Source organism: Rhamphochromis longiceps, linkage group LG23, assembly GCF_057381845.1.
Source record: "Rhamphochromis longiceps isolate RC_006_pf linkage group LG23, R_longiceps_female_GT1.1, whole genome shotgun sequence".
Classification (NCBI taxonomy): domain Eukaryota; kingdom Metazoa; phylum Chordata; class Actinopteri; order Cichliformes; family Cichlidae; genus Rhamphochromis; species Rhamphochromis longiceps.
This window is the reverse complement of record NC_140578.1, coordinates 22833565-22860980: the sequence shown is the minus strand read 5'-3', so window position 1 is coordinate 22860980 and position 27416 is coordinate 22833565. Positions and strand designations below refer to the sequence as shown.

Below are 27416 nucleotides of genomic sequence, written 5' to 3'. Positions count from 1 at the left end.
TGACATCGGCTTTGTTCCTATTCACAGTACTACAACCGTAGATGTGATTGTAACAGCAGAGGCACAATGTAGAAATGAGATGTCAATAGCAGTAAACTGAGATTTCTATTTCTTCTTCTGCTTGTTGAAAAATGTACTGGGTCTATGATACGACAACCAAACAATGACTGAAAAAATAGTAATCGATACAGTGAGTTTACCGCATAACTGAGCATTTTTACAGTCGTTTGGTCTCATTTACTTATCAGCTACACGACAATGGGAGTCAACACTGTGATAAGCGAATAGGGCAGGGACAAGCTATTGATACCACAATATAAACACATTGTATAATGACACCAGACTTAAGAGGAAAGCTAATCGAGAGCTAACAGAATACAGAACAGAATAGATGCATCAACACACTGGATCAATATGATACACGTACACGGCGGCCATTTTTTCTTCTTCTATACAAATATTGCCATGAATCTTAGATAACTGTCTTACTCGCGATCGTGGCTCAAGAGTTGGGTGTTCGTCCTGTAATCGGAAGTTTGTCGGTTCGAGCCCCGGCTCGGACAGTCTCGGTCGTTGTGTCCTTGGGCAAGACACTTCACCTGCCGCCTACTGGTGATGGCCAGAGGGGCCGATGGCGTGATATGGCAGCCTCGCCTCTGTCAGTCTGCCCCAGGGCAGACTGACAGAGGCGAGGCAACTGTAGCTTGCCTCCACCAGTGTGTGAATGTGAGAGTGAATGAATAGTGGCATTGTAAAGCGCTTTGAGGGGTCCCGAAAAGCGCTATATAAATGCAATCCATTATTATTATTATTATTATTATTACTATATAACGAGTCTATCATATATCACATGATGACTGATTTGTGATATCATTGTTACCATGGGTAACCTCTGGAGCTGAGAAGAGGTAAAAACTACAGTTCCTCTAGTGGCCACTTGAGGAACTGCAATGTGGTCAGTTCCCAAAGTCTCCCATGTTTAAAATAATGTTTACAGCCTGGTACAAATAAAGGTCGCAGCTTCTTTGATCCATGTGGGTGACTGAGTAACTCGATTTCTCTGTTTGTGCCCTTGGAGCCTTCTGGAGGGTTTTTAATGGAGTGTCTGACTAATATAATTTCTTGCTATGTAGTTTTTTCCTTTCCTAGTATCTTGTATGTATTCATTGTGCTTCCTTTGCTTCCTTTTTTTTTTAAACATACTGTATTGCAGTAAAAACAAATGCAAAGCGCAGGCTTTTGTTATTAGCCCTGCTGAAACTCATTTTAATACACCTGACATAATTTTGAGCACAATTATTATTTTATTCATGCGGCTACACCAATTTAGTAAAATTAGTTTAAATGTTTAGTTATAAATATCAAGAGTTTTGATCACAAGTTCACTTACTTTTCCAAAAACAGTGATACTTATTTCAGGAACCTTGAACATGTTGTTATCTATTTAAACTGTTATATCCTGGCATAAAAAAATGTTGCCAATAAAAAAGGAAGCAGAAATTTAAACGCAGTTTTAAAGATAAGATTTTATGAAAGTTTGACCTTATTTGACCTTGAAGGAGAGGTCAGAGGTCTAGAGTAACATGATATTTACAACCCCATATATCACCCCCTACATGCCTGCACGTTGTCAGTACAAACCATACCAGTAAGAAACAGTATTAGCATCACTACATCATTCAAAAAGTGAATTCCAAAAATCTTGCTGTTTATGTAACATGTGAAAATACATGTTAAAGATGTTTTTGATTCACTCCAAAAGGCCCAGCCTCAGGGTTTTTGTCCTTTGTGCCCTGAAAAGTGACTCCTTCTTTTTCACTTTTCCAGCAGGAAACTTAACTGTGTAACGGGAGGGAAACAAAACCATCAAATCAGGGCAATCTCATCTCAGAAAACACACCTGTCCAGGTCCACATCTGCATGCTGAGAGTATTGAGACATTTCACTGACATGCGATGGCATGATAGACACACGAGCGCAGGAGGGAGATGATTTGATTCCAAGCAAAAGATTGACTCCGTTATTTTAGCGAGGGAGGGTAATATGAGGGGAAACGTGTTGGGAGGGAAAAGAGAACAAGCAGCAGAAGGAGGAAGAAGAAGTGTTAAGGCTGGGCTAATAAGTGCAGGCGAGATGTGTTTGCTCAGCACCGAGAGGCGTTTCACAGGGAAGTGAGTGACACAGAGGGCTCCACGCTAAGCTTGACCAGATTGGATCTCGTGCCATTGGGGTGGCATCTCCGGGGAGCCGCCGCAGGATGCAACTCTAACTGCACGTGGAAGAGCACACACGCATGAACAAAAAAGTCCCTGCTGATTTTGCCTTATTTTACAGTTTGTTGGTGTGTGTGTGAAGGGGTTTGTGTCATTGCTTGTTCCCACACACACACACACACACACACACACACACACACACACACACACACACACACACACACACACACACACACACACACACACACACACACACACACACACACCTTCTTGCATATTTTAAGTGTGCAGAAATGCTACGAGGTCAGTGTTAGCACGGAGCCACAGTGACAGCAGAGTCCAAAATCTGACTGCAAGGTGTTTCCTGCAGGGCGTCACGTGCACTGGTACAAATACAAATGACCCCACTGTCTCACTGTTCACTCGCTGACAGTGGCCGAGATACAACCCCCTCGTTCCTACAGCCGTCCCACCTCTACCCCCCCACCATAAAAAAAAACCCCAGTGGAGACCGTTGTCCAGCCAGAGCTTCCCTGCCAAAGCCAATCATTTTAGTGGCAGGACAGCTACTCGCTGAATGTATTCTGCTTTCATTATACCGAGCCTGAGGAGAGAGACCGTGAATGGAAGACAGAGAGGGAAAGGGGAGAGGGGAGCCAAATTAAAAGACTACTGTAGCCCCGCATACATTCAGTTTCAAACCCATATTTAATTCAGTGATTGATTTGTTCATTAAAATACATCCCATTACTAATTATTCCATTAATAATCCAATACCTAATGAAAAAAAATGCTCCTAATATGAGTGTGAGAGGGAGCGGGAAAAAGAGGGAGGAGAGAGATTCACTGAGTGAGATATAGAGGAGATGCAGAAACAGATAGGAGGACATGTGTAAATATGAGCACAGGGGGGTCATCTAAGGATCTGAGGGCTGAAGTGGGAAATGTAGGACATGATATAGAGACACAGGACCACACAAAATAAGAAAACAAATGATAACATAGGCACAAATGAGGAAAGACAGGAGATGTGGGGGGTAACAAGAGAATTAAAGAAGGAATTTAAAATTAAAAAAGAAGATTGAACGTACTGTAAAACAAATGGCAAAAAACAGAACAGGAAAATACAGAAATATAGAAAACAAGCAAGAAACTATAAGAAAAGAAAATGTCAAAATTAAGTCAGAAGGAAGGAAGGATGGGAAGACGTGTAAAAAGGATATGGGAAGAAAAGAATTAGTTAAGAAAAAACTGAAACAGATGAAAGGAAAGAAAAGAAAAAGGAAGTAAGAGACAATGACATGGAAACAAAATAAGAAGAAGAATGAAAATATTGTGGAAATGAAAGAGAAAGAAGAAGGAAAAAGAAATGATGTGGAAAGAAAAGCAGAAAGGAAGGAAATAAATGGAAATGGAGCAAAGAAAGGGGAAAGGGAAGGATAAATGAAAGGAAGACAGGACGGGGTTATGATGAAAAAACAAAATCGAATGTGAAGAGAAAAGGAAGAAGGGTGTCAAAAAGAAAAGAAGAGGAAAATGAATGAGTGTAATAAAAATAGAAAAAAGAAAGAAAGGACATAAAGAGGAAGTCCTGGAAAAAAAACGAGGAAAAGAAACAACAGATGAGTGAGGAAAACCGGCAGAGGGATAAAGGAAAGAGCATAAAAAGGAAAGGAAAGATCGAGACTTATAATTTAGAGGCTATTCACACACATCTAAAGAGACCTCTGTGTGGGTTATGTGTGCAAGTGCATGTGAGTGTCAGTCATTGTGTGTGTGTGTGTGTGTGTGTGTGTGTGGCAGTGGGAGTGAAACAGCCCTGAGTGTGGCTCTAGATTAATGGGGGCCATTATCTCAATGCCCAAAACACTCAGTGATGAAGAGTCACTGCCTGGCGACAGGCCTCGGCCAATCAATTTGTGGCACAGCAGTCACCTGCCCGGGTCAGAGCCCACATACGGCGGGTGTTTGTGTAGTTGTTGTGGTAGCGGTGCTGGGGGGGACTGGCAAGTTGCCACCACGTTACAGTATGGTGAAAAATGAAAAACAGCCTTCCTGTGCCAGGGTTTCATGGTTTTGGCAGCATGCACAGATAGCTCCATAACTGTTCTGGGAACTAAATTATATTTATATTTTATTCAAAATAATATGCTTGTTCAGGTAGTTGTACTTTAGAATTCCCAATTAGTTTTTTACGGCCTTAAAGCTACACTACACTGGATGTTATGGACAATTCTTAAGCAGGACTGCATGAAACAATTAAGGAGCAGGACCCACAAAGTCCAAACTGTTAACACCTTCAGGAAGATCATCATATGTGATGATAAACTTAGTATTCAGCTATGACCCAGACCCCCAAAAAACATCTGTTAGTCTAAAAGCAAAACAAGGCGCACTGGGTCAACAGCACACTCGCCATGAGTTCTAGAAGTTATGTCCAGATGCTTCTGAGGGGAAAACCACCTGACCCAAGTGCACCTGTCCACAAAGCACCAGAAATAGCATTTTAAAGCAATACTAACACAATCTTTCCTATTTGGGAAGGGGACAGTGGCTACATTTGTATCAGGGATGTGTTGTTAACTTTTAGAGGCAGATTTATGAAATGCCGTTCAGGCTGTTGTATTGCTTTGATTGCACTTTATACACATTAAGATAGTGAAGCCAGAACCTCATAGATTTTAAACAGATTCAGCAATTCCTTAACAGATAACAACAAATTTGGTGCAGATAGTGAAGTAACTGTAAAATGATACAGGTGCTTGGAAACCTTCCTTTTTATAGGAATATAACCAGAATACAACCAGTTGGCAGCCAGCTTTGAGTCCCCTATGGCAAAGGGACATGCTGCAAAAGAGTTAAGCCCATCAGTGCAGAGTGACTCAGACTGATTCCAGTGTATTGGCCCTGTCTGCACTCATAAAGTAGACAGAAATTATTTGCAAAACAGAGAATGAATGCAACTGGTGCCATTTGGAATTTGGTCACTTAAAGACAGGCTCCCTCCCACCAGCCTACCTGTGTAATTGTGTCCACAGTGTTTCAAACCCCAAATATTTATATAATAATGGATTGGATTTATATGGCGCTTTTCAAGGCACCCAAAGCGCTTTACAATGCCACTATTCATTCATTCTCGCATTCACACACTGGTGGAGGCAAGCTACAGTTGTAGCCACAGCTGCCCTGGGGCAGACTGACAGAGGCGAGGCTGCCATATCGCGCCATCGGCCCCTCTGGCCATCACCAGTAGGCGGTAGGGTAAAGTGTCTTGCCCAAGGACACAACGACCAGGACAGAGAGCCCAGGGATCGAACCGGCGACCTTCCGGTTACAGACACGCTTCCCAACCCCCTGAGCCACGGTCGCAACCACTGATTTTTCCTAGAAATGTCATGATAAGATTCCTCAAGTTGCTCCACCGGCACTGCAAACTTGTTACAATCAGACTAAATTGCATTTTTTTGGTCTGCATGTTGCATGTAATACTTTCACCACTGATAATAGAGTGTACTAGTAAAACTTCTGCAATAATCTTGAAATTTCTGAATTTGTTATTAAATAACTGTGGCAGTTGTACTTTAGCTAAAAAAAAAAAAGCTTGACATTTTCCTGAAATCTGCTTGTAGGCAGTTTAGATGAGAAAGCCGGTAACACACTCATGTCTGTTCATTAAATGTGAAGTTGGAGCCACTGGTAGTTGAGCTTAGTTGAAGGGTAACACCAGGCTCTCGCCAGTGTCTGAAAAACAACCGGACATACATGAGTGCTATCAGTCATCCAGTCCAACTCTTACCAAGTAGTTGAAGCAGGTGATTTCACAAAATGTCAAAGTGTTTCTCTGTAAAGACCTGACTATCACTGCTAGTACTCATGATACAATGGGGTGCGTTTGATGAATGCGTATGCAGCAGTTCACAGTGGATGCTTGGTCTGGTGCCATATGTCGAGCGACCTTTTGTATGCTGTTTCTTGAACTCTGTTTTTTGTGTTTTTTTTATATACCTTTTCCTCCCACCTCTTTCAAAGCTAACTGAAGAGCAAGGGGAAATTATTTTCCCCTTTGCTAGAAAATTGTGCGTCTTCTGAAGGATGTTCTTTCTCCTGGAGAAGAGGTTCCTCGTCATTACCTTGAGAGTGCCAAGATCACTCAGAGAAGAGGGCTCTGAGTTATTTATTCGGCTCACATGCCCAAACACACACAAGCACGTGTGCAGATAGACAGGGATGCAAAAACATACACCACAGAGAAATTCAGTCTTTTTCTGGCTTGAAAAATATCTTAGAGCTATGTGATGGAGGACCTGTGAGGAGGATCCAAGAGGCTAACTTAACACAAAAGAACCACGCTACCTGGGTCCCCCGCTGTGAGCATTTTTAACTCCGTGCACTGGGCTTGTGTGGCTTAGAAAACCCATGCTGCTAAATGGGCTCCCTGCAGTACCTGGCAACACCTTACTGTAAGAAGGGGGTGGGGCTCATAAGAAGTCAAATTGATTCTCTTCTATTGGCTGAATACCACACCAGGTCATACACGTGACTATACCTTTGAAAGGCAACCATTTTTTTGTGTGTTCCAGCATGAGCTTTCTGGTTCAAACCCAACACAACACATCAATTTTTCCCCCATACAAAAAAACACAGCTATGTTCACAGTCACTCATGTGAGATTTCCTAAAAATCACTGATTTTCAAAAGTACCTGTATATGTACCTTTTAATTAGAGAACATCAAACATGGGTTTCTGGGATCAGTTCTGATACTTCTCAAATAAAAAGTATTCAGGTAGCAATATATGGACCTATATTCTTCACATTTCTTACAAATCCATGTAGTATGCTAGAGATACGCTGAAAAGGGAAAATAATGGGATCACTCTGAATATATTTGGTTATAGTGGGCATATACAGGAGTTAGAGTAGGTCATCTTTTAACTGGAAGGTTGGTGGTTTGATCCCTGACTTCTCCATTATGCATGCCAGTTATCCTTGGGCAAGATACTGAACCCCAAGTTGCATCCATTGGAGGGTGAATGTTTGAAGGAAAGCACTTAAGCATAGCAAAAAGTGCATGTTTGACTGGGTGACTGTGGCATGTTTTAACTGCTTTGAGTGTTCAGGAACAGAAGAAAAGGACTATATATAAGGACCAGCCCATTAATTGTGCAACTAGCAGCTCGGATTATAAATACTAGCCTCTCAGCAACTCGGGTTGACAAGCTATTTGATTTTTATTTCTAGACTGCACCAGGCTTTTTCATTTTTTTAATCAGGCTGTTGAAAAGTCAAATTGGAAGCTGAATTCATTAAACAGCTTGGTAGAAAGATGTGTTCATTTTTGATTAAGTGTGCTTCAAGCTGATATTGGCAACACTGTTTCAACCGAAGTTTGCATAAGAGCATCTCTGAACGCACAACACAGCGAACCTTAAAACAGAAGACCACACCGAGAGCCACTCCTGCCAAATAAGAACAGGAAACTGAAGGGAAGGAAAAGGGAGTCAACTCTGGAAGTAGCAAGCTGCAACTAATAAAGTCTTTCTTCTAAATGCTTATCTTAAAAAAGATTATTTTAAACTCAGAATCACACAAAGCTAAATGAAAAAGAAGCTGGAAATAAAGACTACAGGTCCCCTACATCCTCTGACGAAAGTTAAAAGTTCCAGTGCCTTCGACGATTAGAACTCGTCTGAGAGTCACCCCTGAGTCAGGACTCTTTACTCTTTGTTAGATTTTTGTTTTTGTTGATACTCTACCTTGGAAACAAAATAAGCCTTTCAAACAACACACTGAGATGCTGCCACTGCAAATGTAGTTCTCAGTGATGAGTCATTTTAACATTGCAAATCATGGCCTGTCATTAAGCCCCAGGTGGTGACAATCCAGCCAGCACGCTGATAGCTGCTAGTTATTGATAATAATGGAAACAATAAAGGGAAGGGAAATACAAGCCTGTTTAGGGCTAACAGGAACAGTTTGTCTCTATTCCTCCACTATGCCGATTCACTAATTCACTCAATAAAAACAAATTATCCAAATACGATTTTCAATCAGACGAGCAGCTTCATTCCAACCCTACATCAAGACTGAACAGCTGTTATTGGTACTGGTCACAATCAGTTGAATGCCACAGTACAGGAAGGGTAGAGGATGGTTTTGAATAGTCTCCCCTTGCTCTCCATCGCCTTCAAAACTACCACAACCTGACATTTCCCCTCCTGCTACCACAGGTGAAACTAAATCCAATTACAGCAATAAGTACCTCCTTAAGTAACCTGTTCCTCAGGCTCTTGGGAATCATCTATCATTGGAGAATAAAGGGTTAAGCCCTCTCACGCTAACCCACCTCCCACTAACCCTGTGAACCCGATGCTCTCATCGCTGACTCAGAGTGATGAAACAAGAGAATACTTTGCCAATACAAATCAATTCTGATAAAAAGTGCTTTAGAAACAGGCAATTATCTGAAGAATACTCTGTGAATCGCTTTTCATACACATTCTGAACACACAGTTTTGTCATGCTATCACACCAGTTTTCAGGGGTTAATGTTAACATTAGTGTGGTGTTAGTGTGTTTATAGCTGAAAACAGGGCCTGCGTGTATAAGAACAGTGTTTGGTGCAGTAGGCATTTCTTACTGTGGTTTTATTTACTACACAAACATTGCTTTAAAGTGCACATGTACGTTATTTGATGAAAACTTAAACAGAACCAGTTTTTGAGAACAAAAACCAGCACTGCCTGTGTACAGTAAGGTCCATGTTTGACAGCTTTATCAGTTTAGCAGCAGATACAATAAAAGATTAGCAAGTCATCAAAGTAATGATAAGCAAAAATGATAGACCTGCTGGAACAGATGAAGAGCCATTCAGGCTCTCACTCACTACATATGAAAATCAGATCACTGCATAATAAACGTAATATATTATATGGTAGGTGAAGAACCAGAATCTGGTTTCAGTTTGCAATCCAAAGTGTATTTACCTAACTACAGTTGGCTGAACTTTGACTGCGTACGGGTTAAAACTCCGATTGGATATTTAAAAAAAAATGAACACGTTGGCTACAAAGCTAATTTACAACCACAGGTTCTTATCTGATGTCCTCTGTTTGATGTTTTTAGTTTCTCCTCTTTCATTCCCAGACTGTAGACAAGCATGTTACATGTCTGTCTGATGACCCTAACTGGTGGGTTCCCATATTGCTAGCACTTTATCTAGCAAAGCGTTGCTAAAGAAAAAATAAAAATAAAACACTACTCAAATACTATTTTATACTAAGAGTTATCATCAGATTAGATACTCATTTGCAACAGTATCGATACAAACAGTGGGCAGGGATAGCTCAGTAGGTAGAGTGGTTGCCCCATGATCGGAAGGTCGGGGGTTCGATTCCCCTTAACAGCTACCCTGAGGTACCCCTGAGCAAGGTACCGTCCCTACACACTGCTCCCCGGGCGCCCAATGGCTGCCCACTGCTTCACTGAGTGAATGGGTTAAATGCAGAGAGCAATTTCCCCACGGGGCTCAATAAAGTACACACTTTCTTCTTCTTCAGTTGAAACACAACTTCAAACAGCACCGCTGGTAGCAGCCCCTCTCCTCACTAGCAGCTGAACGCATGAAAAGTAGTTAATATCAACAGACTGAACTACACTTTAAGATGAATTACAAAAGGTCAGGAAAGTTCCTGTTTGAAAAGTACTAAATGTCAACCTGGCCGGTGCACACATTAACATTGGCTGTTTAACAATTAGCAGTTACCTGCTAACCACATTAGTCGATTTATTAAGTTATTTTTACAGTAGAGGCTATGGCTGTGGCTAATTATGTCCTCTGTTTGATGTTTTTAATTTCTCCTCATTCATCGCTAGACTGCAATGAATGACCATTGAACGCGACAGGAGGTCATATTTGTCTGATAAATGGCCCCAGCCAATGGGTTCCAATGTTGCTCCTCCTTTTCTAGACCAGGGTCCAAAAATCAATACTAGGAATTATTATTGGATCAACATTATCAACATTATCGATATGAACAGTGTCAACTTTGCCTCCTTCAACTGACACAACTTCCCACAGAACCGTTGCAGACCGTCAGGTCACAGCCCCTCCCCTCACTAGCAGCTGAACAGGTGAATAGTAGCTGATGTCAAAACTAAACAATTTATGAGGTATGTTAGATGTCAGTAAATCTTCTGTTTCAATATTAAAATATTAAACAGTTATATCATAAATGTTGACATAGCTGGTGCACATGCTAATGTTAGCCATTAAACTATTAGCAATTATCAGATAGCAACACTGGCTGATCTATTAAGTTATTATAATGGTAGGAGCTAGTGGCCATGGCTTATAACAAAAAGATAATATTAATATTGGACCTAGTCAGCAAACATTATTAGTGCTTCCTATTGGTAACATTAGTAATGTTAACAGAATACATTATTCCCACTATTCCTAAATCCAGAGATTAAAAAGATATTAAGTATAAAAAAAAATGATTTTTAGAAATTGTACCAGCAAGAGCATCTTAAGATATAGTTGTCGTATATCAATTCACTGTTACATCAGAAAAAAAGAAAACAGTGATGTGATTGATGTATTATTCTCATCTTTACAAAAAACAAAGACTGTGAATTTTTCTCCTCTTGCGGAGTAGAAAATGGTATGAATTGTTGGGTATTTTCCTGAGTATTATATTTCGTTTGAAATTTCAGCGATAATCCTAATCTAAAGAGTTTGTTAGCATAATGAAGTATGTAAACTTTACAACTATACTGAGATATTTTTTATAATCCCCCCGTTTTTCCCCCTTATTTGCTTCATGAGACTTTTTCCACTTCAGATTCTGACACATTTTATATTAGGGGTTGCGTCAGAAAGGGTAACAGGTGTAAAAATCTGCCAAATCAAATATGCAGAGCTACCTGCTGTGGCAACCCCTTGGGAAAATGGGGCGCTGCCAAAATGGAAACGGAAAGCTTGCTCACTTCCTTTTGAAGTTGGATTAATGGCATAAATGAAGCTGTGTTTTTCGGACCATCCCGACTGGTTTAGCGCAGATACGATGGAGTTGTTCACTTTGTCCAAAACCTCTGATGTATATCCAGACCAACCAGCTAGCGAAACAGCTACGATTTTAAATTACAAAAACATTTCCTGGAGGCACAGTCGAGCTGGTTCCTTTGTCTCTTTGCTCGACTTAAACCTCGACGGGCAGAAGCGCTCAGAATCCAAAACTTTAACAGCATTAAAGTCAAAAGTTGTTCCCTTGTCTTAACTGCGATCAGTGTGATCAGCGGTAAGTCAGACTTCTGTCAGATCCTCTTTTGCATGTACCGCTTCCAAAACTGATGGGGGGATGCCTCTGTATCACAGCAGATGTCTGCCTGCACAGCATGTAATTGCAGCCAGGCACCCCACTGCCATCCCAGAGTTATAACTCAGAGAAGTTAAATCTTACCAGGCAGTTACACTATCAAGCACTCTGGCTGCATCAACCTAATTTGCAAACAAAACACAAATGTTCTTTGGGTAAGCAAAAGCACGCACACAGTATTTCAAGCCTTACTGCTGTTTCAACAATTCTGAGTGCAGATTTTGTTTGGGCAGCAAAGAATGGGTCTGTAATTTAAATGTTTGTTATGACGCTGAAAGAATATGCTGGCCATGATCAGGGCCTCCATGTCGAATGCTTCAAGGACAAGCTCCAAGGCAAGCTAGGCCTCATTCTTGCTCACCGTCAGTAACCTATCATGTCATTTAAAGGGCTGTGAAAACTGATTTACACCTGAATTTCAACAGCAACACACTGCGGCGCTCTATATTGTTTTTCAAATGCATGCAGCTGCTTTTTTGATTTTTTATTTTGTTATGACTGCTCTGGGTTTGCATAATGTAGATGTTTATACAGTTCCACAAAGCCTGGAAAACTACAACAGAAACCCGAGTAAGTAAAGCATCCAACTGAAAGGTCGGCAGCTTAGGGACATTTGTGTTTGTGATAGCAGCTCAAAAATTGTTTTGAAAGCTGTTTAAATACAAATTTGGAAAGTGCAATGAGATCATATTTTAGAAAAAAAATCACACTCGTTCGGTTTGACACTGCACTTGGCAAGCCTCTCCATGTCACCTTCAGCCAAATTTTTGGCTGGGGATGAAAAAAAATAAGGCAGACTCGTCCAACAAGAACACAAATCCATAAAATCCAATGCCGCCCTCACACCTGCCAGCAGTACAGTAATGCACAAACACCACAGCACAAACAGACGCCGTCCTCTTTCGACCTGATTATAGTCATTTACCTTTGCAATTTGGACACACCAGTTGAGCAGCAGCTGCGATCCAATGTTGTCCTTGTGCTCGTGCACATAGTCGAGGAGGCAGCCGTGGGGCATGAGCTGGGTGACCAGCTGGATGGTGGGGCTCAGGCAGACACCGAGGAGACGCACCAGGTGGGGGTGCTCCATGCTGGCCATGATCAGGGCCTCCTGGGTGAGAGGGGGGGAAGGAGGACAAAAATGGACTAAGAAGACTGCTGACTTACAGGGTTCAAGAAACTTCTCTTCAGATACTTTGGAGCTTCTTTGCTTTCTGTACTATAGCTTGCAGCTTCCCCCTTTGACCTTTTTGCGCAATTTCAATATCATTAAATTGTAGTCATATATATTTTTGTTATTTTTAGTTGGCACACTGAAATCTGAAAAAAAGAACCTGATTCAAAAGGTGGCAATGTGTGAAAATTTATTTGTAATCTAGTTCCTGAAAATTTGCTCATTTAGCGTGTGGAAACAACCCACACTGGGCTGTTTGTGACCTGGTTAAAAAGTTTAAGGAAAAACATGAAACTGAGACCAACATCCTCCTATACGTCACAAATTCATGACCATTCAATAAAACCTCCACCAATTAAAATGACGGACAACAATGGAGAAACGTCCTGCTTCTTTTTCTATACTATTACTGTACCTGCCCACTCTGGAGTATTGTCTGATTAGTCTGTGTTTGGTGGTTGCTAGGCAATGTGATGACTTCATAATATATCATGCATAATTCAGGTTTAGTAGACATAAAATCCAAAATTAAAATGATCTGCTGCTTTTTTCAGGTGTTGTAGGTGCAAAAAAAAAATCTGATATTTTGAAAAAAGTTAGCATCATCAAGACACACACAGGGAGCCGTTTGGCACTTTGGTACCTTGATGCACTAGCTGTGAAAATACTGATGCTGATATTAAAGAGGGAAACAGTTCATTTTTAGATGTTGGAAAGATGGTGATGCAATGAGATGAGTTTATCAACCAGGAAACTGCCATGTTTTCACACACTCAACATTCACATTATCTCACTGAAGTCTTTGTGGTAAGATTTACGCAAACACTGAGGTTTATTTCAACTTAAATTTGATATCATAGGAAGTAGAGATTGGTGCACAACTGCACAATGATATTTATCTAGTGATATTGTGTGGATAAAGGCACACAAAATATCAATATTTTATTACATAAATAAAAATCTTACAAAGTACTCATCTTATGCACCGCCATCCTGACATAATATTAACTGAGAGGCCTTATATTAAATCAGCTCAACTAAAAACCATCACACACTAGACACAATTAGCCTGATAAAGCTACCTCGTACTTCAGAGCAAGGTAACGGCTCAGGAAGGCGAGTAAAAAAAAAAAAATTGGACATTTAAAAGAAACATTAGTGACCCGTGACTAAATAGCTGCCCAGAGTTTGGGGGTGTTGAACACTCGTGACCACTTTTAATCTCAAGGCGACTGCACAGGTTGCCTGATAGGAGGCAACCTTTCTGCAAACAATTGCAGTCTGACTTGGACGGCTTGCAAACACTATCAGAGAGATTGTTAAAGGTCTGCAAATAATTGCTTTCTGATTTATAAAAGCAGACAGGCTGCAAACATGTTGGTATCAGTCTGATTGAATCTCAATGATTTTCCACGATTTATCACAGTTAATCGCTTATCAGAAACAAACTGCATTTAATTGCCAACTTGACCCCATCCAATCACAGACTGGTTGCAGACTGACTGTGTTACGTCAACATTTATGGCAGGTTTTAGTGTGCTTAACAAGCCTAATTTTGCAACACAACAATAACGGAGGCGAGGTAACCTCACTGAATAAAGCAGGTATTGACAACGTTTAACTCTAACTCAAGATACTGCAAAATGTTCAAAATCACAATAACATTGTTTTGTGTCGGGTGATTCCCGCCTCTAATGGGAACTCATACAAACAAAACTTGACGACTTTAACTCTTTAAAGTCATCAAGTTGTCAAGACATTCCTGTTTCAACATTTCCGTAAACCCAGTTTTTTAAGGCACTGACGCCAAAGGACACGTTGTCATAACATCTGACGCTCTGGGCTCAAAGTATGTTGGAATCTTTATTCTGGGTTTTTGTAGGAAAACAATCAACATTATAAATATTAAGTTTATTGAGCAGCATTAGGTTCTATTATCCTTTTTTTTCTATGACAGATCAAGCTGTTACCCTTGGATAACACTACAGTGTCTACCAAAGAATTCCTAATAGAAATGAAGTTAGATGCATAAATTAATATTTGTGAGATGATTACTATATCTGCATGCACAGCATCTGCCCTGAGTAAACTCATAGTGAGAGAAAACCCTGCAGAACCCTTCTTCAAAGCTGCACAAACACAGCCTTTTTAATCTATATTTTAGCATGCACAACACACAGAGGTTCTTAAATGATGCTCCAATTAAAAGAAAAAAAACACAGTGAAACGTGCATGCTTAGAATCCACGCTGCTGTCTAACACAAAGTTACTGCGCCTCTGATTCCAGAAGCTGCTTCAGAATTTCTCGCTCTTGTTGTCATTTTGGCATGTAAATACATTTTCTGTCCTCCCTCTCCGTCTCTCTCTGCAGCAGATGGACGCAGGGGTCTGAACAGTTGGGAGTCAACGTTGGGTAATTGTTATTGCGGCGCTGCGAGCAGAAGGATGTGTGCCGGTGATGAAGTGTTATGATGGCGAGGACCGATACTTGTGGCCGGCGCGTATACGCGTTACGGCTGAGCAGAAGCTGCACTTCAGTGCCATCGCTCAGAAACACTCACTTCACTCGTTCTCGTCTCCTATTGCCTCTCTCGGGCTCTCTCTCTCTCTCTCTCTCTCTCTCTCTCTCTCTCTCACTGACATGCAGACACACTCTCTTGGCAGCTCTCGAAAACACTCACGCCCTCAAGGACACACACGCACACTTTCTCTCTCTCCGTCTTTGCATACGGCAAGCGGTTGAGGAGGTGTATATCCAGGCTTGGCCCCGGGGCAGCCGATGGATAGATGAGGTGCCTTTTTAAATTTAGATGCTAAAGAATGAGCTGAGAGGGAGAGAGGTGGTGGCAGTGTGGGTGGTGCGCGAGTAGATTAATTCTAAACAGCAGCGGGGCCATAGGCCGTCGTGAGGCTTTTGGCACCATCAGTGGCCTGATTTAAGCAGAGCCTCGCAGCACTGAAGTTGTGCCACTACTTTTTCACTTCTTAAAACCACCTGCTCCCCCTCTGCCCCCAACCACTCGCCATCAGCCACCTCTGCACCAGGAATGCGCCTCGCCTCGGGATCCAGAGAGGAAGGGAAAAAAAGGGGGAAGAGCACTTTTATTCTCAGACTGTGATCTCAATAGAGACCTGGGAGTCGTAAACTGTGTCGGGCTAAACTCTTGCTCCTGCTTTCTACTCTCCGGGCAAATGTTACGAGGATTTGCCCGTGTGTGTGTGTGTGTGTGTGCGTGTGTTTTGGTTTCCCTCTCATCTCCCTGAGCGCCGACCTCCATTACTGCCGGCTGACCCTCCTTTTCCATCTCGCTCCCTTGCTCACTTGCCCCCCTCACACACACTTGCACAAACAAGAGTTGATAGACTGGCAGAGCCGTGTGAAACTTGCACCTGTGCTAGTGCGTGTGGGTGTCTGCGCGCGAGTGCTACAAAAGTGGAGCAGATGTATTAAATGAATGTATTGTTAGGGCCTTTGCATTTCACACGTCACATAATCGAGTCAAATCCACATATTTGCAAACACGAGCAATTCACTCTGCATCTCTCGCAGGCAAGGCCACCCCACCCCGCCTCCCTCACCCCATGGGGAGGCTTATTTTTTGTTGCACAGAGCGTGTTTGGTTATGTGTGTGTGTGTGCGGACTTTCAGAGAGTGTTTGGAGCTGGCACTCCAGTGGCCAGTTTCTCAGTGGCGAAGCGTGAGCCTGCCTTTAGATTGCTGTTTAACAAGCCAGCAGACAGAGCATATTGGCTCTGGATGGACAGGGACGCCCACTGGGAGAGACACCGAGAAAGAGGAAGAGAGGGACCGATGAAAAGGAGGGAGGAAAAAGATGCACAGATTAAAAAAAGTGCCCAGAAATGGGGAAACACAGGACGGAGCGCAGCTGTGTGTGCGACGGGAGAGAGAATAAAGTGGTTCGCACTGTGGTTGGTAGTCAGCTAGTTGTGAATAATGATTTTAGTGTTTGATTTTTGCATTAACATTCTTAGTATTGATCACTGTGTGTAGCCATCTGTCTCGCAGTTGTTAGCACTATGCTACGTGTAAGGATCACGGATGGTCTATGAGAACTGGATACCAGACTCCGGCATGATATCAGTCCAATTAGCGTTCATCCAGCGTGGACACCTTCCTCTGGGTTGTGTGTCCAAGTGCACATGTGAGTGGGAGTGTCGCTACTCTTTAAATAAGCTTCCTCTGGCTTAACTGTACTGACCCACTGGGTTCAAGGTTATAAAAGGCTGTTTTTTGACTACTTTCGATTTCACCTTTAGAAACAGTTTACCTTGCCTTGTTAGGTATCATTCTTTTCAGCACAACCTCACATGTCTGACTTTGCAGTTATTTTTCATACTGTATTAACACATTAAAGGGAACCCCGGCTATTAACACATGTTTGCGCTAAAATATGCACTGTGTTTTCAATAACATATATGTGGTATCCAAATACGCCAAATATTTTCCTTTTAAGCACATTTTATATAAAACCAGTTTACCAGTAGGTCACCATCGTTATTTACTTCTCAATGCACTCTAGGTAGTGACGTCACATGGTTGCACCACATCGAGTTCACAGTTAGAAGCGCACTGGAAATGGCTTCTGTTCAACCTCTCCAGTTTCAACCAGAGCAAACCGAGAGAGATGATGAAAATAGTCAACCAGTACTTACTTTAGATGAAGATGAAAACAATCCGTCACACGAGGACGCGAGAGTGAGGGAAAACTACTGGTGTCTATGCGGCTACTGCTTGCCAATGGCAACGGCGACTGAGAGCGTTTGGTGTAAAGAGCTTAATTTTATGGTAGCAGCTATCCATGGTATCGCATAACCGCATGATAAAAACATTAATAGAATTCTAATTTCTATTATACAGTGAAATTACGATATCGTTATTTTTACAGATTCTCCATGCAACACAGTGCAGCAAAACTTTGAAGCCGTTGTGCCAAACTAGGTAAAATTTGTTTCCCCTGCGTCGGGAGCATACACTGGCCTTTCGAAATCATGGACTAACAGTATCCCACGTTCGTGATTTTTAGTTCATAAACACTTCTTATAATGACTAACTAGTCCAGAAATGTTGGAGATGTTAGCTCTTTATACAGTAAAATTACAGTGGGATACAAATAATATCAAAATGTGCTTAAAAGGAAAACATTTGGCGTATTTTAATACCACATATGTGTTATTGAAAGCAAAATGCATATTTTAGTGCAAACATGTGTTAATAGCGGGGGTTCCCTTTAACACAATGGAACTAAAATCACCAAAAAAAAGCACAAAATCTGAGAAGCAAAAAGTTCGATGTTTTTACTGTAACAACCACAAACATGTTAAACAAAGCATTTTCATAACTTGAAATGCAAACATAAATTGCACATTTTAAAAGATTATGTACAAATGCAGCAAAGAGCAAAGGTACAACTGTTTGCATTAAATGCAGCCGATGTCTCAGGTGTGTTTTCCCCATCAGGTGCCACAATAAGATGCCACACAAAGTATTTGTGCCACTTCAAGCACCAGACAGAGCGGCACATTACTGCCCCGACACCTCCGGGGTGTATCACTCCTCCTTTTGTCCCCCTGGAGACACTGGTGGCATCTTTGATTACACTACACGCTAACTACACACTCCAAACACGCAAAAGATCACAAATCTCTCTCAAATTTTAAAATCTGCTATCGACATCACTCTCTCTCTTTCGCCGCCGTCCCTTCCCTCTCTTCCTAAGCAACCAAATGCCATGTGCCAGTGAGGCCTGTCGAGTCTGAGATGTAGCTACTGGGTTTTTTGCAGTGTCTCTGAACACTGCACGATCTGACCTTGGACTGAATTAGCAGAGATGTCAACTCCTGGGATGATTGGGGACTATCTTGAATGTTTTTCTGCCTGTGAATAATCTTTCTCACTGCAGACTGACGGACTTCAGATTGTTTGGAAATGACTTTATAACTCAAACTGACAAAAACGTCTGCTTTTATAGAGGTGCTCACACTTCCTGATGATCAGGTAATCAAGAGTATTTAATAATCTGCATCAAGCTGCTATCTACCCCCTTAATTCATGTGGAAGCGGTGAGAGTGGAATTAGTTTTTCACACTCTGATTCTGCATTTTTACTTATCTTTGCCTAAAATTAGTAACGCAGCGACTTATGGCATGTCTGCTTGGTCTGAGCTTGTATTCACAAACTTTTTAAAACCTTAAAACTCAAAAGACGGGGTACTTTACTTGACTAATAATTACAACTGCGAGGCTTAATAACTTTTTTTTGCATGCTACTGATAACCTTTTATCCACATTGTTTTGCTAACAATTCAATTTCATTATTTTTTATGCTGTTCTCCAACATCTGCATATCACATACAGCTATTTCATTTACGTTCTCATTATAATCTATTCAAATCTTTATTCTGGCTGAATTAAAGGAAAGAAACAAAACACAGACCATGTTCGTCACATGCATAGAGTACAATAATGAGACATTAAGCTGACCTGTTTTTCCCAATCAGCAACCTGAAATGCAACAATACTCCATTTCAGTGCCACATAAGATCAAGAAGAGGCAAAAATCCCCCCAAATGAAAAGGTGGATTTGAAAACAACGGGATATTTGCTTTTAAAAAGACAGAAATGAACAGCTAGATGAAAGGGTTCATGATCCAGCATCCACAATTGTATAATGATGAGGTACCTTTTTGCACAACCTTGTGATAAATGAGACACAAAAGCTTGTGTATTTGAAAAAAAAGGAAAGAAAGAAAAAAATGGAAATTCCACCGCCTGCCCTTCCTCATCTTCTTCTCCCTTCCATCATTCCTGCATTGCTATAAAGCCATATCTCATAAACTAGTGCTGTTCTTTAATAGAGTCTTGTTCCATACATGGCTGGCTGTACAGCGTGGTGGAGTTCACTTTATTACAGGCTCCGACTGAGAAGGTGCTCTCGTAAGAATTTACCGCCAAATGCACGATTCCACAAAGCGACAGACCCGGCAGTCTCTGTGACAACGCTTTATGGCTCGCGCACGCACATTCACACACACACGGCCGAAAACAGATACAAATTGTTGCGATATAAATACTCACGTCCATGAACTCCACGTTGGCTTTAGGACCGGTGGTCTCATTGAGGATTTTAATAGCCACGGGGATCTTCACCGTCTCACCTTCTGGGACCCAGATGCCCTGAAATATACAAGCAATCACCATAAATGTACCCAATAAACAACCCCTGGCACACACTCACAGAGCTACCGCAGAACTGACTTTGAATGGTGGTTGTTGTGTTTAACTGTCTCCTGCAGCTCTAATAAATCCAACCCCATCTTCAAAAAATACCGTTGGCCTTCAACAATTAGCTCGTGCATAACTAAGTTTAAAACCCTTTGGATAAAGCGATTAGAAAAGACAAATATCACAATTTCAATTCACTTTATGAGGCTTAAATTCTGCTAAAAGCAAACTGCTGTGGGATTGTACTGCCATAAATTGCATGCAGATTAATTTAAATAAAATATGCCTTAAAACGGGCAGATGAGTAGAGGAATCCAGAGGAATTTGGAGCCAGCGGTAGAACGTGCAGTATTTATTTGATGGATTCTGCTGATTTTCGGGGTGCTATGAATAATTTTGCCAAGGGCAGCGAATTTGGCAAGCAAACAGCAACTTCTGTTCCAGGTCCTTGAGCCGCCCTCAGCTTGTGTCTGTCAGGAAACGCTGTGACAAAAGAAAAGGTTTGTATTTGTTGTTCAGAGGTTGTTCTTCAACCGAGAGAGGTCTGACACCTATGCTGGTATTGGTATTGCCCTCCACACTTGCGTGATAAGGTCTATATTTTGTTTATTTTTGGGGACATTAGAAAAAATACCCCTCAAATATGACCTATGAAAGATATCTGAACATCAGGTGTTGATTGTCAACAACTGAATTTCTATTCAGTCACGTGACCACTTTACCATGCAGTCAAGCTCATTGTGACATCACTGGTGTAGTCCAGTCATCTTTCTGCCTGCCTCCTTCAGGCCCATCAGCCTCCACTCTGCAGACATTAAATATCACTGGTTATCTGTCATTCTAGTTTGCAGATGCTGTCACGCAACCCACCCGCCATTCTGGTCTAACCGGTAAATACCTGAAATTGAATTCCGTACATCAATAAATGATGTTCAATTCCTGCTAATGATCTCTCCTTATTTAAATCCCAAGTGGCGATTTCTAACTCAGAGCTCCACTTCAGTCACATCTACGTGTATCTTTTATAGAATCCTTCATCTTACCCTACTGCCAGGATGAAAGCTTTCAAAGGACGGTCAGCTACATGCGTTTTCACTCTGGACGGGTAAATAATGTCACCGTGTGGGAGAAGAGCAAGAAACTGATCATCATTAATACGTAGCTAGCTTAAAGAAGCTACTTAAATGATGTAAATCTTATGTTTTGTTGACTTGGACATTTACAGTGTAGGGCCATAAAAGTTCCAGTAGTGTTAATTTGTCAGTGTTGTGTCATAACAGTGAAGTTGACCAAATATTTTACCAATATCCAGCAAATCATCTACAGTTTAAATATGTTGCTGTGGAGAAGCAGGGACTGGTGTGATTCAGCCTATACGGCAGGGTTAAGAGAGATGTGCTCACAGGTTGGTGCCATACTCTATGTCTACGCCAATCAGAAAGCTGTAACTAAACAGTGATTAGTGCATCTGATAGCACAGCAACTATCTGGCATTTTGGCTTTCAAAATACATGAAAAGCTGAAAGATGTGTTTTATTGTGTTAACACAACACAACAAGTTGTGACACACTGCTGTCCCCTACATACTGTAAGCTGCCTTTACAACTTAAAGGTATCAGCAATACCCTGTATTTACTTGATATTGATCGGCACCAGAGTCTGCAGGATGGCTTTACCACACACTGACCTTGTAGACTGTTCCGAAAGCTCCCGAACCCAAAATCTTCACCCTCTTCAGCTCTGTCTCTTTCAGGATCCGCAGCTGGGCCTGGTTTGGAGCAGTTCCACTGGGGGTCAGGGGCTCCACCAGCTGAGGAAGCAAAACACACAGACACACTCATATTAAGACTATTTATCCCACTCTCTGTCTCATCTGGTGCCAAGAATGTGAAGAAAACCTCCTGGCAGCTATTGTTTTTATTGCAAAGCTATCGAAAACTAGAAGTGTGCCTTTCTTTTACATCAAATCCAAATATTTTTAACCTCCTGCTACTTGGCACTGTGAATGCTAAAACACATCTTCAGAGCCACCGGGAGCATGCAGCCGGGTGAGGCCGCTCCATTTAAAATAATAAGTAAAAAGCAAGTCTAGGAAAGAGCGGTGGAAGGTGAACACAAGGTTTTTATTTGCAGCAAATAAAAAAAGAAGCCAAAAAACTGAGACTGTACGGCCCTGATAGTTATGATTCTGCAACACACACACACATTTATGAAAGACAAATAATTCGGGGGTGTGAATGTGGAGTTCTGTCAGAACTGGCAGTTGCCAGAGTGGACAGCAGCGTGCCCACCACTAGGCAAATCACAGTCTGGTGTCAGCTGCTATCACAGTCGACAAAGAGCAGCAGCTCACCAGCTGTGCACATACAAAACAATTCCAATTCAAGGTTATGACAAGCCTCCTCCGCACGCCGCCTCCCTGCCAGTAACAGCTGACACTGAGCAGCATCCCAGCAGCTGGCCTGGCCACCCGCCTTCACCGCTAGCCGCTAAACAAAGCCTCGGCGACTAAGTATGAAAAAAGCAGGAGCTGGCACCTGTAACCGAGCCGTGAAAAGATCTGAGCCAGAGGCAAGAGAGAAAGCCACACACACATTTTCATCCAGGCAGCCTATAGTACACATCTCAGATCAAGCACACACACACACAAAGTCAATGCACCTGATCAATACGTGTCTTAATGAGCATATCGGGTCCCTCATTCGCTGCGGTTTATCAGCGGCATAATCACCCGGCTTGGCCACGACCATCAAACAATATAATGAGACCATATATCAGTCGGTCAGCCATACAAGCACTTACTCAATGTGATATAAAACCATCAGCACAATAGGACTGGCAATCGCAGCGCCGGTCCGGTCTGCAGAATAGATGACATTGCCCGCAGCTCGGCAATGACACGTCGTTTAATGGCTATCGTTATAGCCGGTCCTGAAGGCGCAGTGTAAAGCCCGCTGAGATGTCACTGCAGGTAGTGAGTTAGAGCAGGGGAAGGGAAATGACAAATTTCATAAGACGGGGGGAAGTGAGTGAGATGAAAGAGGGAAAGGAAGGAGCGATGAGAGGATGACTGAGTGGATCGAGTGACGGTAACGTGCTGTTTGAAACCTCGTTCGGTCTGTAGAGCACCAAAATCGCGTTTTTGTACAAGCGTTAAGATGAAGTGCGGAAACAAACGGCCACAGCTGTATCACATTGGGGCACATGTGAGATGTTTTAAAAGGTTTGGATCATAAATCTAACATGGAGAGAAACTGAATTTTCTTTCCAAGGTCAAGAAAATGGACCTATTTTTTTTTTAAACTCCAAACATCAATTTTCTTATTTTTCTTTGCAATGTATGTTGCAGTAACCCCGCCATTTAAAGTGCTGCCTTGATGACGTTTTTCAAATCGCTTCAAATGCTGATAGAAGCATTTGACATCTTACCTGACAGTTAACTGTGAACTATGCACACATTTAATGCAACTGTTTGGGCATACTTGCTGAATCTGTGCCATGAAGAATGAAAGTAGTTCTCAAGGCAAAAGGGAGTCTGCCAAGTACATTTATGTAGCTAATAAAACAGCTGATGCACACGTGGTTACATTGATATGTACTGTGTCATTTTAGCTGGGAGAACTCATGGGAATACAGTGCTGAGCCCAAGCTGCACTTCCTCACATGGCCACTTTGGGGGCTGGCACCAAAAACGGGAATCAACAACTGTCGAGTCCCATGGTAAAATGCCCAAGTTTACAGCAGAATAAGCATGTTTACTGCCTTCTGCGCATAAAAAGTTCTGAGTTCAATAATCAGATGTCATAATTTATTTCTAACATCCCTGTGCTTTGTTAAGGACCATTTTAGTGCAGTTGTTTTGATGATTAATATGGCTAACTCTGTGGTGATTACACTAACAGACTGTCAAAGACAGGTAATTTCTTTAGTTTTGGTGAGTGATATTCTAGCATGTTCCTTCACCCTGATTAGCAGGTACCTGTCTCTGAAGGTCACCCATAGAGTCTATGCCTGCATCTTGTTAATAAATCTTCCAAGTTCTACCTGATAACTTAGCTGTCTTTTCTCTTATGCTCACCTCCGACTCCAAACAGCCAAGACAGGCTTTACAAACAGTGGGTATATCACTGCGTCTATACAGTGTGCCTCTGAGGCTTTAAATGAAATATGAAATTTTCTAGCAATGACTGGTTGCTGACTGGATGTATTTACCTCAACAGAAAGGGCAAGCTTTGGTCACATCCATCATATCAGCATGGTATTTGTGCAAAGAGCATTTTTTGCATTTCGGTGTGTGTGCATACATTGCTAGAATAACAAAAAAAAAAAACAATTGCCGCTGTGGGTGGAGAGAAATGGAGCGATTTGGAAAGAGAGAGCAGAGATGAGGCACAGGGAGGTGGTGATGGAGCAGTAATAAGAGCAGATGGTGACAGGCTGTAGTTGTTATTGTTTCATTAGGATGAGGCTGGACTGGACTGGAGAGGAGAGGGAGAGGAGAGGTCTATTAAATAAGACACAGACCCGTAGCCGACGAAGCTCTCTTGAGCTCGTTCTCACTCTCGCACACACTCACCACGCCACTTTATTTACCAGCTAATAATGCACCGTGCCTTTGCCAAATGAGCTTCACTGGTGGCGCGGTGGAGAGGATTGGGATGCTTCATTGGACAAATAAGCAGTATGTTCAAGCCTCGAGCTAGAATACATTCACAGAATTATTGTGTATTGAATAAGTAAACAGTGTCTTCAAACATGAACTTGCTCTGCAAACCCTCGGGTACATGCTTTAATGTTCGCATTACCCATTCAAAGAGCTACATTTGTTGTGTTGGCTGTAATTGAAACATATTGAGGTGAAACAACTTTGTCGTGCCACAAGCGTTTGCCCCAGAGCAGTCGCAGTAGGTGGTCTCGGGGCCTGTGTTGCTGCCTGGTCAATTTTCAGGTGAACTTTGTTGGCTTATTTTGATTCTTAGTGACTGATGTCGGACTTACGAAAGCACCAGTGATTTAATAGGGGTTAAAACTGGGTCACTGGAATTTATACCAGACAAACATGTTGTATAACAATAACCTCACAATTACAAATGTAAAAATGTGATAGCCATCTAACTATTAGACTCAAACACATGGACTGAGACATACAAGGTCACAAAAAAGGAATTTTCTTTGCACCTAACATTGTTTTATTAAACAACCAGCATCGTCTGCTCTTCATTCGAATGCGGGTTGTGTGTGTGTGTGTGTGTGTGTGTGTGTGTGTGTTTGTGTGTGTGGTGGGGGTGGTGGTGGTGGTGGTGGGGGGGGGGGGGGGGGGGGGGGGGTTAGCGGCTTTGAATGTTAATAAGTTTGCCTCAGCCAGAAAGTACATTGGGTCAACCCTTGTTTTTTTTAATTTGCTATATTGACTTTGTTATTCAAATCTGGCGAGAGTGCTTAAACAAGAGTGCTATATTGGAGAAAGGCGAGCAGTAACTAATTCCTCCACTGCTGTATGGACTGAAACAGACTTTTTCTTACTCATCTCTCCTGTCACTTGAAAAAGACTCAGTAACTTTCACAGTTATCATTTAAAAAGAAAAAAGTTCTTTACTTTAGGCTAAGTTTGGAAAATATGGAGGACCTAATGTGCCAAAATTGATGAATTAATAAATATGACTTTAAATAAACCAAAGATAATATTATAACTAAATATAGGGATTGATTATGAAATAATTAAATCAATAATGTTTTTCTTTTTTTTACATTTACTTGTAAATTAATTGCCTGTGTTATTTACTTTCCTACTTAACTTCCCTGTTGTTGTTAGCATTGATTATACGGTATGTATTATACTGTCTGTTACTCCAAACGTTTCTGCTCTTCTTTGATATTTTACAGTACAATATTTATTTGGACATTGGTTCCTTTTTCACTCATTTTCAGTCCAGTCCTTGTGCCTGAACGTTTTTGTTTGTTAAACCATTTAGCACTGACATATGAATCAGTCAAGCACAGTAAAGGCTCCTAATTCAAGGGATGAACCAGTGTTTTTGTCTAGACATACAGTTAACTTAACAAAGAATCAATTTTAAATTGTATCTTTAGGCACTTTGTTACTAGCAGGCTGTCACAAAACAAAGTAATTCGCAAAGAGCTATTGCCAAACATTTGGCATTTCTCAGCATGGTGTGGAGTGTGTCCTTAAAAAATTTGAGGAAAAGTGGAGGACAAAAGAAGAAGTGTCAGGCCTAAAAGAATGATCTGAAGCACATCCTTAAGAAACAGGAAATAATCCAGCAAAGACCTGATACAGGAGATAAGAGATGCATCCGGACCTTCAGCTGATCATCTACTGAACACTGAAGTGTCATCAGAAATGGTCTTTGTGGAAGGGTGCTGTCAAAAATGCTTAAGGAAAGGAAACAGGGATAAAAAGCTGAGGGATGAAAATTACACAAAAACTGGACTGAAAATCAGTAACAATAGGTCTAAACGAGTGATGAATCCAGATTGGTGTTGGAGATCTTGCAAAAATTGATGAATTATGAACACAGAAAAGTGCCATCAGATTTTGATCCACAATGCAAAAATATCTGGAACACATCTGATTAACAACAGCTTCATTTTTCAGCATGACAATGCTCCCCAACCAAAATGCCAATGCAGTAAAATCATACCTGCATAGAAAAACACACAGTGGAGCACTATCAGTCATGGATCAGCCTTCCCAGAGTCCGGACCTCAACATTACTGAAGCAGTGTGAGATCATGTTGACAGAGAACAGAACAAAAGGCAGAAACATCCAAAGAAGAGCTTTGAATGTCCTTCAAGAAGCCTGGAGAACTATTCCTGAATACGACTTAAAGAAAGCTGCCTAAGAGAGTTCAGACTGTGCTGAAGAATAAAAGTGACCATAACAATTTAGACACAGTAATATAAAGAAACAACAAAAATGTAGATACATAGATATCTAAATGGACCGATGCCTTCAGTTGAGTATTTGTTTCTTTAATGAGTCCATTTATTTTTTGATTACGACTCTCGTTACAGAAGCGCAGTGCATGCCTATAAAAAGTCCACTGAGGAAAGAAATCAAATCACAGAAACAAACAGTCCTGGTCCTCAGAACCCACACCTGATTATTTCTTGATTAGCACAACACACCTGACACCTGATCCAGCTAATCAGCAAAAGAAAGAAAAAACGAGACCTCTGCAGAGCTGGGATTTCTGCCAGGCTATGTTGGTTTTTTTTTATTTCCAGTCTTCAACTGTCCAGCTCTTTTGAGCCTGGTGCCCGCTACTGCCTCCGATTACTCTTGCTGGCTGACAGGAGTGGAACTCAGCTGTGTCTTCTGCCTCGTCTGCCTCAAGCTTTGACATGCTGGGCATTTCTGAGATGCTTTCCTGCTCACCACTGCTG

General features: G+C 41.6%; 1 protein-coding gene across 3 annotated transcripts in view; it reads right to left on the bottom strand.

Moving 5' to 3' along the window:
- The window catches only part of LOC146641949 (receptor tyrosine-protein kinase erbB-4-like), a 381415-nt gene that overhangs the window by 47087 nt on the left and 306912 nt on the right, over window positions 1-27416 (bottom strand). For 2 of the 3 annotated variants that reach the window (XM_085399432.1, XM_085399434.1), the window contains exons 18-20: window positions 21696-21818; window positions 19862-19960; window positions 12518-12703 (exon numbers count right to left, since the gene is read on the bottom strand). In XM_085399432.1, the coding sequence (XP_085255558.1) occupies window positions 12518-12703; window positions 19862-19960; window positions 21696-21818 (408 nt within the window). The remainder of the gene's footprint in view (window positions 1-12517; window positions 12704-19861; window positions 19961-21695; window positions 21819-27416) is intronic. The other variant, XM_085399433.1, reaches the window with a different exon arrangement.